At 37.4% G+C, this 15,265-nt stretch overlaps 1 protein-coding gene across 1 annotated transcript in view; it reads left to right on the top strand.

The window, feature by feature from the left end:
* F8 (coagulation factor VIII) overlaps positions 1-15,265 on the top strand; it is a 111,070-nt gene that overhangs the window by 11,581 nt on the left and 84,224 nt on the right. The window contains exons 2-9 of the mRNA XM_008842039.3: positions 900-1,021; positions 2,763-2,885; positions 6,193-6,405; positions 9,661-9,729; positions 10,863-10,979; positions 11,928-12,149; positions 14,134-14,392; positions 14,858-15,029. Coding sequence (XP_008840261.1) covers positions 900-1,021; positions 2,763-2,885; positions 6,193-6,405; positions 9,661-9,729; positions 10,863-10,979; positions 11,928-12,149; positions 14,134-14,392; positions 14,858-15,029 — 1,297 coding nt within the window. The remainder of the gene's footprint in view (positions 1-899; positions 1,022-2,762; positions 2,886-6,192; positions 6,406-9,660; positions 9,730-10,862; positions 10,980-11,927; positions 12,150-14,133; positions 14,393-14,857; positions 15,030-15,265) is intronic.

Genomic DNA, 15,265 nt, shown 5'->3' with positions numbered 1-15,265 from the left:
TCTTTCTTTTGCCATAATAGCTCAGACATCACACCTCTGGTCCACATTGCTTGTCATAGCTCAAGGGTACAAAAGCGGACCTGCTGGACATCTCTGCCACAGTGTGTGCCCAGATTAATTTTCCCACAGTCATTACACTGTTTCCATGGTTTGGGTGATTGTGTGTCCCTGGAGGAGGTCTTAACAGCTTTGCTCCAACTCTTTTCATGTAATGCATTTGCCACATTTAAGTTTTCAGATTTCTAAGCAGGTCTCTGTCAATCATGTCTGCTAAGCTTGGGGAGCGGTGTTCCCATGGATTTGCAGGAGGCAGTGAATTGCCCAAAGCAAATCAGACTAAAACTATTTCCAACCAACATTGTTCAAATACTGACAGTTTCTGGTCTTCTTTAGGTGATTTTATAGCTTTCAATGGATGAAAGTCCTGCATGACAAAGTAAACACTTGAGCAAAAGCTGATCCTGATTTTATAGCATCTTCTTTTTTAAATATTTTTATTAACTGGACATGGTGATACATGTCTTCGATCTGAGCACTCAAGAGGCAGAGGTAGGCAGATTTTTGTGAGATTGAGACCAGCCTGGTCTATGTAGCAACTTCCAGGCCAGTTGTGGCTACAGCGAGACCTTGTCTCAAAAAAAAATTGAATGCCAGAATTTTCTTCATTTGTCTTCTTTGTTTTGCATGCAGGAAATTATTGTTTGGGGAGGGGATGCTCTGGATCAATGACTATGGGGAAATGAAAGAAGCAGTTTCAGAATTTGTGTATAAGTTCTAAGTTGCATTGAAGATTCTAAAGGAGAGTGAGATGAAAAAAATAATGTTTGTTTCCAAATGGCTTTTGAAGTAAGATAAAATAAAACCCTTCAAAATGAATGACCTTTTATTTTTTCATACAGATTTCATCCTAGAATACCAACACCTTTCCCATTCAACATGTCTAATGTGTACAAAAAGACGGTGTTTGTAGAGTATACGAACCACCTTTTCAACACTGCCAAGCCCAGGCCACCCTGGATGGGTAATGAAAACAATATTGGATGTTAATTGTGATATTGGGTACCACATTTCCTAGCCAAGATCCCTAATCTAAGACTGCACTCTAAGTTAGTGGGTGACTTCCAAAAAGTATGTTTTTTAACCAGGTGTCCTTAACTGCTATCTTCAGAGAAATACACTGGCTAGATTTTCTGTCTTCTATGTGGCTTCCACAAGCTTGGTCCTGCTGGGATTATTTTCTTTTCTTTCTCTCTTCAATCCAGCTTTATCTTATACAGTTTTATAGCTTTAAAATATTTATATCCTACTAACCCCCAGTTTGTATCTTTAATTTAGAACCTTTCCCTAAATGCCAACTGCTTACCTCCTCTTAGAGGTCAAATAAGCATATAACAAGAGCTTAAGATGGGATATTTCCTGTATTAAGATTTTTAAAAAATATTTTATTTATTATATTTATTTTATGTGTATGAGTGTATTGCCTGCATGTAAGTGAGTGCACCCATGTCATGCAATACCTTGGAGGTCAGAAGAGGGCTTCGGATTCCCCTGGAACTGGAGTTAAGGACAGTTCATAGCCGCCATGTGGGTGCTAGGACTCGAACCCAGGGCCTCTGCAAGAGCAGTCAGTGCTCTTAACTGTTGAGCCATCTCTCCAGCCCCAAGGTGTTTTTCTTCAATGCAAAAGATCCAGCCCAGGGCCTTGCATATGTTAGGCAAGTGCTCTCCCACTGAGCAACACCACCATCATGTGTCTTAGACTTGTGGCTGAGAATTGTAGGAGACATGTACTCTCATATTACAAAGAGAGGTATCAGTCATTTATTAAGAATTTTTTTAAACTGGTTCTGCAACCCCTGGTACATGAATCATCTAAAGCCTATATAAAAGAAGGCCACTTGAAGAGGAGGATTAAGAGAGGAAGGCAGAAAATATATGGAGATGCCAACAAAAAGTACTTTTACTCACTGAATATTTCTGAGCCTGTCAGAACTTAGCAGGAGGGTAAAGGGAGCTAGAGGACATCAAAGTTTGACATTAGACTGGACTGAACTTGTCAGCACTTAAAAAACGTTACTGTCATTATCTAAAGGTTACTAGAAAAGATTTTAGATTGGTCAAGTACAAGAAAGAGAAATTCCACAGAATGCAATTTAAAACTGTGGTCATCTAGGAAAAATAAAGGTATTTCATGCTTTCATGTCACTGACTCCAGTGCATTCAATGAGCCATTTATAAGAATCTTATAAAAATATCCTCAGATTATGACTGTTAATTTCCTCTTGATTTTCTGTGTTATGGACTAAGCACCCATTTGTCATAATCTAAAGTCATAGGAGTCACCTCTGATTTCTCTCCCTCCCTCCTTCCCTCCCTCTCTCCTTCCCTCCCCCCTTAGGGTCCTACATATTATGCTCCTTGTATACCTCTATAACATTATTTTCTATTACTCTATTGCTAATTTGCTTTAATTCAGCCATATTATTCAACTAAGCCTCAGGACTTCTGCATTTGTTTTGTTTGATTTTAATGTTTTTCTCCTAGATAGTTGAATTAATGAGTTCGTTAAATTAACTACCAGAAACATATCCTCAAAACACACCTGAGGCTGAACTGGGGTTAGTGGCAAACATTAAGTGCTGTTCATCAGTAATCATAGTGGCATGCTTTTCTACTGTGACTTTGACCCTCACTTTTGTAATGACAGGCTTTCTGGTATGCTATCCGCCAAGTAACCTTTGAGGGGTATCTCATTCTTGCAGGTCTGACGGGTCCTATCATTTGGGCTGAGGTTCATGACACTGTGGTCATTACACTTAAGAACATGGCTTCTCATCCTGTCAGCCTTCATGCTGTTGGTGTATCCTACTGGAAAGCTTCTGAGGGTAAGTCAAATTCCATCCTATTGTCCTGTTATTCTAGTGATAGATAAGTGAGGTCCATACTCTTTGTAATAGGGCCTATCTTAGTTCATTTTAGATTGTTATAACAAAATACTTGGATGGATAATTTGTAAAATAAGAGAACTATTTAGCTCATACTTCTGAGTTCCAAGAGCATGGATCCAGCATCAACTGTAGTGAGGGCTTCATGGAAGATAGTATTATAAATAACCATGGTCTGAAACATCTGAAAATTCATAACCAAAATTAACCTTTCCTCTTTTAAGTTAGTTGTCACAGGTCTCACTGTGTAGCCCCAGATGACCTAAAACTCACTATGTAGACCAGGCTGGCCTTGAACTCATAAAGATCTGCCTGCTTCTGTGTCCCAAGCCTTTGGATTAAAGTTGTATGCCACCACACCCAGCATGTCACAGATCTTTCATTACTATAACATAAGGCTGATTAACATCCTACTTCTTTTTTAAAATATTTTTTAATTATTTTTATTTTATATGTATTTGTGTATTGCCTGCATGTAGGCAAGTGCACCCGTGTCATGTAATGCCCACAGAGGACAGAAGAGGCCATCAGATCCCCTGGAACTGGAGTTACAGACAGTTGTTAGCTGTCATGTGGGTGCTGGGATTCAAACCCGGGTCTTCTACAAGAACAGTCAGTGTTCTTAACTGCTGAGCCATCTCTCCAGCCCCAACATTCTACTTCTTAAATGTCTCAATTCTGCTACATTGGAACCAAGTCTCCAACACAAGAAACTTTGAGGGACATATCTAAACTATAACAGTGTCACACAAGAACTGTATACATTGTTCTCTTTTATACAGAAGTACTAAAATTTAATAACAATAGCAGCAATAATTATGTGTGTTGACTTCAAGGCTATATGCTAGCAAGTGGTGGCATGAGGTCCACAGTTAGGCCCATTCAACTCCAAAACTTCTGCCCTAAACCACTATAATACCGTCCAAGGATTCATACAGATAATGTTGAATTTTGTTCATGCAACTTGAAAGTTCCATGGAGTCAACTGGGTATGGCTGAGTCCAAGAATTCCAATGATGCTGTCAGCATGATTTTTTCCTCATGATTTCTGCCCTATATTCCTTCTTTTTGGTTTCATTCTTGGGCAGATTTCTCTAAAACAGTGACAAAGATAGCCACTGAAAACTCAAGGTTTGCCTTGTTCCTATAGATAATGATAGTTAAAAGGAAACATATTGCACTGTACTTCTTGATATTAAGTGATATGGAAGAGTTACAAAGGGTAGAGGAGCATCAGCCTCACTTTATCCACCTAGGAAAGTATCCTGATCCACAAGAAAGACAGTTTCACAAACATAGGCTTCTCTAAGTTGTTCCCAAGAAAGGCAAAAATTGAAGCAGCAAAGCAATCTTTACTTGGAGGTCTCCAGCATTCATGGTCTCTGATGTCAGGTCTACAATGTGAACAGGTGGGCTGAATATCCTGACTTATTTCAGGTGTTCCAAATCATAAAGGTCTGGGAGAAGGATCTCCTCAGTACTCTTTGATAGTAATCTCCCTAGATTTTCAGATCTCCAAACTTGTTCACCTGTGTCACAATAACCTGTTTGCTACAAATGGACATGATCTGAATATTCATGTAAGCAGCCTAGAGCACAAAACATTTCCCATAGCTCACATAGAGGCTGCAAATTCAGAAAAGGGTCAAGAATGACACTTGTGGTTCTTGAGAAGCACATGAATATTCTTAGGCTGTGGTTGGGGAGATGGGCAAGAAGGAGGGGAGAAAAAAACATTATCATACCCATTTCTTCTAAATTTGTAAATGCCACTACCAGAGATGATAAAAGTCAGAAAAGTCAAAACAGAAAGAAGCAAAAAACAGTCTGATTGGCCAGTGATTATAACCATGCTCTATGTGTGCTGGCATGCCAGTCAGAGAAAAGCAAAGCACCAAGACAAGCTTTAATGCTTCACAGGATGTTATAATACAGTGAAATTATTGATGCTCATTCAAAAATGTAAATTACTTCAAATATTTTGAAGGCCTAACTGAACATTATTTGTGTCTCCCAAAGTTGCTAGAATATAAATATTTCAAGATAGGTTCACCGTCTGCATTTATTGTTTTCCTAGCCCCATTTACTTTTTCTTCCTAAAATTACGTATGTTTCTCACTCGTTAGAATTACTTCTTCTGCCAGGCATGGTGCCACATGCCTTTAATCCCAGCATTCAAGAGGCAGAGGCAGGTGGATCTCTGTGAGTTCCAGTCCAGCCTGGTCTACCTAGTGAGTTCCAGGTCAGCCAGGGTTACATAGTGAGGCTCTGTCTCAAAAAAAAAAAAAAAAAAAATTACTTCTTCTGGGAGCTAGGATATAGGTCAGTGGTACAGCACTTCACTGGTATGTTCCAGGCTTCTGGTTTCATTCTCAGTACTAGAGGAAAAATCCCAAAGCATTACTAATAAAGCAAGGCTTGATGGTGCACACCTCTAATCTCAGCACTCAGAAGGCTGAGTGAGGAGGATCACTACAAGTTCTAGGTCAACCTAAGCTGGCCTGAAACTGGTACGGTAGGTTTGCTGGCTAGCAAGCTCTAGGGATCTGCCCAGCTCTGTGTCTTCAGTGCTGAAATTACAAGCATATGCCACCATGCTTGGCTTTTTTTTAAAAATACAGATTTGGGGGATGGAACTGGGGTCTTTGTGCTTGCAAACACTTTACTGAATGAACTACCTCCCCAGTCCTAAAAAGTTTATTTTTTAATTTAAAGAGAATTTTGTTGATAAAGAGCAATTACATAAATTTTGGAGGTACAGTGCAATGTTTTTATACAGTGTATCTTAAAAATTGAAGTTATTTTATCTAACACCCAAAAATATAAAATTGTACATACTAACCTGTACATACTAATGTGCATAATGTACATAAACCTGTACATATTAATGGTGTAGTATATGATGTTTTAATGCATGTGTATATTGTGTAATGTTTAAAGTGAGTTAAATATATCTATTTCCTTGAATATTTTATCATTTCTTCTGAGATCAGATGAGATCAGGCACATTCAGGGTGATATGGCTATAGAACATTTTATCATTTCTCTATGATGAAAGCTTTCTAAATGCTAGAAGTCCCAGAAGTCTCTTTCTTTTTGTCTTTTTGAGACAGGGTCTCCCTATAGCCCCAGCTGGCCCCAAGAAATCTATTTTTTATGTAGAATCCATTGGCAATTACGAGCTCAGTATGTTTCTATGACTAGACAGTATACACAGAAAGAACAATGTTTTCCCTTCTTGCTTTAGGAGTTGAATATGATGATGAGACAAGCCAAAGGGAGAAGGAAGATGATAAAGTTTTTCCTGGCGAGAGTCATACCTATGTTTGGGAAGTCCTGAGAGAGAATGGTCCAATGACCTCAGATCCTCCATGTCTCACCTATTCATATCTATCTCATGTGGATCTGGTGAAAGATATGAATTCAGGTCTCATTGGGGCTCTGCTGGTATGTAAAGAAGGTAAGTATAAGAAAAAATGGAATTGGGATGAAACAGGGCAAAACTAGCAGAATATATTGATAATAGTGACCCTTTGAATTCTTTGCTCAGAAAAAGGCTTCTTTCCCCTTGGAATTATGTCCATGGAAAGGAGAATAACCCAGTTTTTGAACAGATAGTCATTCTACGTAACCTCAATGAACACTAAACTGGGCTCAGAAACATCCTAGACTTTGAATTATGTCTCTGTTTCCAAAGAATTGCTGCCTTCCACCTCAAATCAGTGTGTCTGCTATCCTTTGCTTTTTGAAAGCTCTGTTTTCTTGAAAGTTTCATGGAGTTAAACGTGTGTGTGGTCAGTGGCACATTGACTGGTTCACCTGCTTAACTTGTCAGCCAAATGTGTACAAAAATCTGAGAAAAATAGGCATTTACCCATATTTATAACTTGTTACTACAAAGAAAATGTTAAGTTTGTCTGTCTATTGAGGGGTTGGGGATTATTTGGGGATTTGAGTTTTTTGTTTTTTGTTTGTTATGTTGTGGTGGGGGTTTTTGTTTGTTTGTTTGTTTGTTTGTTTTGAGATGGCATCTCACTACATATCCCCAACTGACCTGAAAATAACTATGTAAACGAGGCTTGCCTTGAACTCACAGAGATCCATCTGCCTCTGTCTCCAGAGTTCTGGGATTAAAGGCATGTGCCACCACATCTGACTTTGTTCGTCTATTTTTAATTTACAGCTTAATAATATAAACTGACCTAAGGAAGCAAACTTTATATGATTTGTTTTTAATTCCTTTTTGTACAAAAGTCAGTTTCATTGAAATTGTTTTTTGTTCTAATCATCTATTGCTGTATAACTCTCCAATTTGATGATTCAAAAAAACAATAATGTGTTATTCTTACCGATGTATACATGCAATCAAACTTCAAGCATGATTTTGGTTGATGTACACAAATTCACTCTAAATTTTCTACAGAAAGTCCGTTGCTAAATTGGCCAAGCATATGCTGCAAAAAATAAAGTTGAATCACCCTACTCAATTTTACAACTTATTACACACCTGAAAAAAATCATGACACATTTCTCATAGGTCCATAAAACAGGATAAAGAGAACAGTAGACCGGCAAAAATACGCCCAACTGATGGGGTATAAAATTCAGTCAGTGGATGAAGAGTAATCTCGTCTATAGAAGGTTTTGGAATAATTGAACATGCATATGCAAAAATGCACCTTAACCTAAGCCACACTCCTTATACAAAGATTAACAAAATGGATTAGCAGTCTAAAATGTAAAATGTAATGCCATAAAACTTTGAGGAAACATGGCAGAAACTCTCCATTAACCAGGGGCTAGGAGAGAGCCCTGAAAAGAACACCTAAAGTCCATCAAAAGTCATACCAAGTAAGGTGGGAGTTTGCAGGTAGGGGAAGGAAGCAAATATGATCAAAATAGGATATGTGAAATTCACAAAAATTCAATTAAAAGGGATAAAAAAAAAAGTCACACCAAAAAATAAGGTATGAAGTAGGAGGGAGACTTGTTGGGAAGAAAGATTTCAATAGGAGAGGGAAGATGAAGGCGGGGAAACAAGTTAAAGGTACTTCTAAGAGAATGAAAAAACAAGCTACAGACTAGGAGAATAGTTTTGCAAGGTAACACAAAGAAAGGGTTATTCAATGAGTTTGTACAATGTCTTTGAGAGAAGTTGTGTTAACTTTACAGCTGTCTTTATTCATGTGTCTTATCCTAACATGAGTAGCAACTCATTTTTTCGTTCCCTGTCCAAGTCAATTTTTTTAACTTAAAAAAATTATTTATTGTTTTTATTTTATGTGTATGCATGCATTGCCTGCATGCAGGTAAGTGCACTCATGTCATGCAATGCCCGCGGAGGACAGAAGAGGCTGTCGGATCCCCTGGAACTGGAGTTACGGACAATGGTTGTTAGCTGCCATGTGGGTGCTGGGATATGAACCTGGATCTTCTGCAAGAATAGTCAGTGTTCTTAACCACTGAGCCATCTCTCCAGGCCCCAATTTTTGGTTTTTGAACATTAATGGTTAGAGAAAGATTTTTTAAGGAGAATTTACAATTATAAAGAAAACTGTTCCTATTCAACATAAGCCTGCAAGCAAAATTTCCCAATAAAATAAGAAAATACAAAGTTAAGACAGGTAACAATTTGAAGGTTAAAGTATGAAGCAAACTCATTTATACCACTACAAATGCTAGGTATGGTAGTTCATGCCTCTAATCCCAGCACTTGGGAAACACAGACAGGCGGATCTCTGTGAGACTGAGGCCAGTTTGGCCTGTATAGGGAGTTCTAAGGCCACCTGGGGCTACAGGAAAACCCTGTCTCAAAAGCACGACAACAAAACTTTTTTCAAAAAACTTTAAATATTGGGGGGTTAGTGAGTTAGGTGATGGCTTCAGTTACCAGCACCCAGTGCTAGCGACCATCCTTAACTCCACTTCTGAGGATCTGACACCCTCTTCTGGCATCTGTGGACACTGCACATCATGGATGAATTTATATACATGTAGGCAAAAACTTACATACTTATATACATGCGAGCAAAAACTCATACACGTGAAATGAATAAATAAATAAATAAATAAATAAATATCTTTAAATATTGGCCATGGGGAGATGGCTCACTTGGTAAAGTGCTTCTGCACAAGCATGGGGGGACCCACATAAAAAGCCAGGCGCAGCAATGTATCCTTTGTCCATACACAAATATGTGCACACACACTCACACAAACACATATGCACAATTTTTTAAAGTTTTACATATTGTTTTATGTTTAAAATGTGAGTTCCATATTTTGAATTTTACTCAACTCTTTGCTTATCTGCAATTGCATAAGTATAAAAGGTTATTAGAGCAATGAAAGATCCCTACATTAATTGCCCATATATACATTTTCATTAACAATACTTACTGTTATAATTTTCTTTTGTGGGATGTGTGTGTGTGTGTGTTTATTCAGGTTGTATTTATGTCTTTTAATCCATTTCTAGCAATTCATTTTTATTGTGTTTCACAAAAGCAATGATCTAGAACAAATTGGAAATTTAAATAAATAACTATTTACTTCAGATAGTTTTAAAAACACTAATTTAGGATGTAGCAAAGTTAATAGACCAAGGACTACATTTTTGTCTCTCACACAGTTAATAAAGAAATGGCTCTTCCTTGTGGTGGTATTCTGTAATAGCATTTTAAATCTAAGCGAAAAGCTTTTACTTCTTTTTTAGGGAGTCTGTCCAAAGAAAGGACACAGATGTTGCACCAATTTGTACTACTTTTTGCTGTATTCGATGAAGGTTAGTGATCTTCAATCTGAAATTCTGATTCCTGAAAGAGGTTAAATATATTACAAATACATTAGTATTTCAGAATGTGAGCTGCTTCTATTCAGAAGGGGTAGTTGATTATAGGAAGATTACGAACTATATTGCTGTTCAGGCGACTAGTAGGTAAGACAATAGAGCAATTGGTTTTAAGTGACCAATACCTTTGGTTCTACTTCCTAAATATCTTCTTTTAAATGTTTTATTACATTTTAGTTATTTATTGTGAGTGACTGTAGGGAAGGTATCTACGCCACCATGCTCATATGAAGGTCCGAGAACAACTTATGGTAGTCAGTTCTTTCCTTCTACCATGTAGCTCCCAGGGATGGAATTCAGATCATCAGGTTTGGTGGTGGGACTTTTACTCATTTGAGCTATCTCACTGGCCCCTAAATATCTTCTTTTAATCATTATCTCTTGCAAAGTGTACAACATTTGGTCAGTTACCTCTCTGCTTTGTTTTCTTTACATCTAAAATTGAAATAATAGTATTTTCTCATAAGCTGGTTGTAAGAGTTGATTTCACTTAAGTAATTTAGAACTCTGTGTGGCAGACCAAGTTCATAATTCTCTACCTTCTTATCCATTTGCACTGCCATCTTCGCACTTGACTCCCCGTCATCTTTATCCTGACTAGTCTCTGGTTTTATGTTTTCACACTCCATTATTGCTAAAACAGAAGAACTAATTTCCAGTGCTTTAGCTCCTGTTAATTTTGGAGAGCAGGTTTGGAAGCATTCAGGTTTCTTGGGTTTCGTTCTTACAAAATGAGATGAAGCAATTATGGCAAGGTGAAGACCGACAGCCTTTTAAACATATCATCTAACAAGCATGAGGAAATTCTCATGGCTCAACCTAACCAATACTCTCCCTTCCCTTAGTTATCATTTGCCATTATTTTTCCCACCTACTGTTACGAACAAATAGATTCAACTTAAAAATGTAATTTTCTTTTCAGTGACTCTGAGTCTGTACCTTCTCTGCTGATACAAATTCAGAATATGTATAGTCTGTGTCCCAAAGGGGAGGTTGAAGAAACGGAAAGGGAGTGTCATTCGAGAACAGAGCTTAGATGACCTTATTTTGGCCTTCTTTCTCATCAGGGAAGAGCTGGCACTCCGAAACAAAGGACTCCTTCACACAGGCTACTGATTCTGCATCCACTGGAGCCTGGCCTAAAATGCACACAGTCAATGGATATGTAAACAGGTCTCTGCCAGGTATTTACAGGACTATTCAACAATCCTTAGAGATTTTGGATTTCAGATTCATAGCTTTTTTCTGCAGTTCTCAGACAGTTCTGTACCCCAGTTGAGAGCCCACTGAATTCTGTCCTCTAGTGTTCTTAAAATATAGTATAGCAGATTCCTCTTTCAACTGCCTGAACATGAAGGCCAGATTTCTCTTTCCTTTTGCTTAAGTATGAGTAAAAAATCAGGATTGTTTAAGAGGAGCCAGAAACATGAAAGCAATGTGCACAGATAATCAAAGAAAATAACAATCTCAAAAGAGAAAAAATAATCAGAAGAAAAACATGCTCATAAAAACTAGAGCTATGATTATCAAAATACAAACCATAGAATACAACAAAAAGAAAATTAACCTAAAAATCAAAGAAACAGCAAAACAAAAATGCTGAGAAATAAGAGGTATAAATATTCATAAATAAATTATTCATTAGCATAAACAAAAATAGAACTCCACAGAAAATTATCATTGTGACTTTTTTAGAGCGCAAAGACAAGATTCTTAAAACTTGTCCTGGGAAAAACTGATCATATATGAAGGAAAATGAATTAGACTGATGATATAGGTGAGCAGTATCTTTAAGAAAAGATCCAAAGGAAAGATTATTTTCAAACTAAAATTTATAGCAAAACTATGAATCAGCCTTGATGGAAGAATAAAAAGCATTTTCAGAAATGGAAGGCCCTAGACACCACTAAATATGTACTACAGTTAAAGAAATAAGTTCATTGGATTTATCAGTGACCTTGGCACGAGCTGTTGGTTTGATAGTACCCCAATTAACTTCTTTGGTAAGCTTGTATATAAGTTAAGGTAACAATAAAATTTGTAGGGTCATTTTGTCCATACTATCCTAGAAAGTGCTTTCAATTTCAAGCTCTCTATTTCTTAGCCATAGCTCTCGCATTCCTATTTTACAGGTCTAATTGGATGCCACAGAAAATCAATATACTGGCATGTCATTGGAATGGGCACCACCCCTGAAGTGCACTCAGTATTCCTTGAAGGTCACACATTTCTCGTGAGGAACCATCGTCAGGCCTCCTTGGAGATATCACCAATAACTTTCCTTACTGCTCAGACATACTTCATGAATCTTGGACAGTTTCTTCTATCTTGCCATATCTCTTCCCACCAACATGGTACTGTCTTGGATCTTAAAAATGATTATTGCAAAAGATCCAGTTATAATTTTAATGAAATTTGTTGGACAACATACAAGAATATAATGTGGGGGGCTGGAGAGATGGTTCAGTGGTTAAGAACACTGGTTGTTCTTACAGAAGACCCAGGTTCGAATCCCAGCACCCACATGGCAGCTAACAACTGTCCGTAACTCCAGTCCCAGGGGATCCGACAGCCTCTAATGACCTCCGTGGGCATTGCACAACACAGGTGCACTTACCTACATGCAGGCAATACACGCATACACATAAAATAAAAATAATAAATATTTTTTAAAGTTCGTTTTTCAAAAAAAGAATATAATGTGTTCTAGAAGGTGCCATTATAGAATTAGGAGTATATTAGACTTCAGCTGAAATCTCTCAGTGTAAATTTTTACCCTAAGTGTAAAAGGACTTTATTGTTAGTATTGTGAGTTTTTAGTTGTCTGTGATTGGAGACAGTTTAGGGATGAATGAGGTGGGGAAAAGGACAGTACGTCATTGGTTTCATGGCCTAATGCCATTAACTAGGCCTCAACACAATGGGTTGAGCAGCTACCAATTGTAAATGAAAAGACATTTTCATAAGGCATCTAGGGGATGATGCTTTCAAGGACTACTTGATGAGGTTTTGCAAAGGGTCAAAGATACTGTGAACAGGCTGGGACATTTGTATCTACAATTTCAGTGCCTGTTCATATGATTTCATTTGTAGATAGCAGTTGTGTAAATTCAGATTGGATCATACTTTCACCTCTATTTTCCTTCTTCTGTATTAGCTTTGTTAATTCTTAATATTGGATCAACCTAATAACTCTTTATTATGGCCATTTAAGGATGCCTTAATCTGCTGAGTGACTATCTTATACTCTTCTGTAGTAATTAAAAATAGATACTTCTTTTCCTCATCTGCTACATATTTGTGGGATTTTAACAAAATAAAATCCTACAGGTACAGATGAATAGGTCTTTCACTGGTACATACATTAGTTATTGTCAAGTTGAAGTCTGATCAACGTGAGCGAAGTTTATATTTTGTTTTCCACTTTTAACAATTTGTCTCCACTAATTTAAATCCTCATTTTTCAGAAAAATTATTTGTCTAATTGAACCTCATAAAAAATCCTTCATTTTAATCCAAAAATTTTATTATACACTAAATTTTAACTAATTTTAAAGTTAGCAGAGAAATTAATGGGCTTCATTATGGCATTTTCATACATATGAGTCATGAGCTTCTCACTACCACAGTTACCCAATGATTCCTATATTTATTCCATTATATTATTATACAAATCATTGATTTACAAACAGCACACCAGAAAAAAAGAATGCAAGGACTCTGAAGACTTTATTTTAAAGAATTGATAATGGGCTCAAAACCAGTTCCAGGGACAGCAAGATGGCTCAGCCATGTAAGCCTGATGACCTGAGTTTGATCCCTGGAACCCACATGAAGGTAAAAGAAGAAAACTGACTCCACAAAGTTGTTTTCTGATCTTCACTCAAGTACCATGGCACATGTGCACGTGCACGCTCACATCATGCATGCGCACGCACACACACACACACACACAAAGAGACATGTAAAAATAAACAGTTCCAAAAGAGAAATAGTCATATGTATCCTATATTAATGAACTTTGGAAAAGAAATAGCCACATCTATTCATATATCCTGTTATATTAATGAATTTAGGAAAAGGGTCAACTATGTATAGAAGACAGTTGGATTAAAAGAAAAATGAGAAGTGGAGAAACCAGAGGAAAAAATCAGCAAGTATTATATAATTCACATAAGAAGAAATCTAGATAAGAGAATGACTTAAGAGGTACCAAGATAGAAAGGGAGATACCTAGAAGAGAATCTTTAAATCCTGATAAGAGAAGATGAAGTCATAAAAGTGAAGGCAAGAAAGTATTGTGGGAGTCTGACATTGTTTGGGACTGTCTGACTGCAGGTGGCATGGAAGCTTATGTGAAAGTAGATAGCTGCCCAGAGGAACCCAAACTGCAGAGGAAAAGCAACAAAGAAATGGAAGATTATGACGATGATCTTGATTCTGAGATGGATGTATTCACATTTGATGGTGACAACTCTCCTTTTATCCAGATCCGCTCAGTTGCCAAGAAGTATCCCAAAACTTGGATACATTATATTGCTGCTGAGGAAGAAGACTGGGACTATGCTCCTTCAGTTCCCATTTTGGATGATGATGGGTAAACATCTTTGAACTCAGTACTACTCGCCTCTATACTCAAAAGATTTGTCTCCTTTGTGCAACTAAAAAAATCCTTAAGCACTATTTAAGAGTTAGCATAGGTGTGGAATCAAATGGTAAGGTAGGAAACAAAGAGTTGGGGTGAAAGTACCTGAGGTTCCAATATCCCCTTAAGGAGCATTCCCCCAGTGACTTTAGTTCTTCCTACTAGGCTCCAACTTCTAAAGGTTCCAGCACCTCCCCATAGCTCTATACTCTGGTGACCAACGCTTTAGCACATGTGCATTCCGGGGACATTCAAGATCTGAACTACAGCAGGTATTAGAATATTTAGACACTAGCATAGGTAAGCATCAGACTACTTATATTTTTGTCCTTGCTTTGATGAAATCATACTAAAGTTGGATTTTTGTCTACCTAAAATTTTCTATCTCAACCCCTCATCTTTTTGCCTCTCATACAGAAGTTATAAAAGCCAATATCTGAGCAATGGCCCTCACAGGATTGGTAGAAAATATAAAAAAGTTAGATTTGTGGCGTATACAGATGAAACATTTAAGACTCGTGAACCTACTCAGCAGGAATCAGGAATCTTGGGACCTTTACTTTATGGGGAAGTTGGAGACACACTGTTGGTAAGTTAAGAAAAATATTTCAGATCACTTAATAAAAAGTCTGGAAGAATTTGAGTTTCTGTGATCTTCAAAATTCAGAATTGTCTCCAATGAGCAGAATCTTTTAAAAATTATGTTACATTGGGGGCTGGAGAGATGGCTCAGCAGTTAAGAACACTGTTCTTGAAGAAGACCCAGGTTCAAATCCCAGCACCCACATGGCAGCTAACAACTATCCGTAACTCCAGTTCCAGGGA

The sequence above is a fragment of the Nannospalax galili genome, unplaced genomic scaffold (assembly GCF_000622305.1).
Source record: "Nannospalax galili isolate Female #2095 unplaced genomic scaffold, S.galili_v1.0 scaffold880, whole genome shotgun sequence".
In the NCBI taxonomy this organism is placed as follows: domain Eukaryota; kingdom Metazoa; phylum Chordata; class Mammalia; order Rodentia; family Spalacidae; genus Nannospalax; species Nannospalax galili.
Note: the sequence above shows the minus strand (reverse complement) of the source record. Positions and strands in the feature narration are given on the sequence as shown.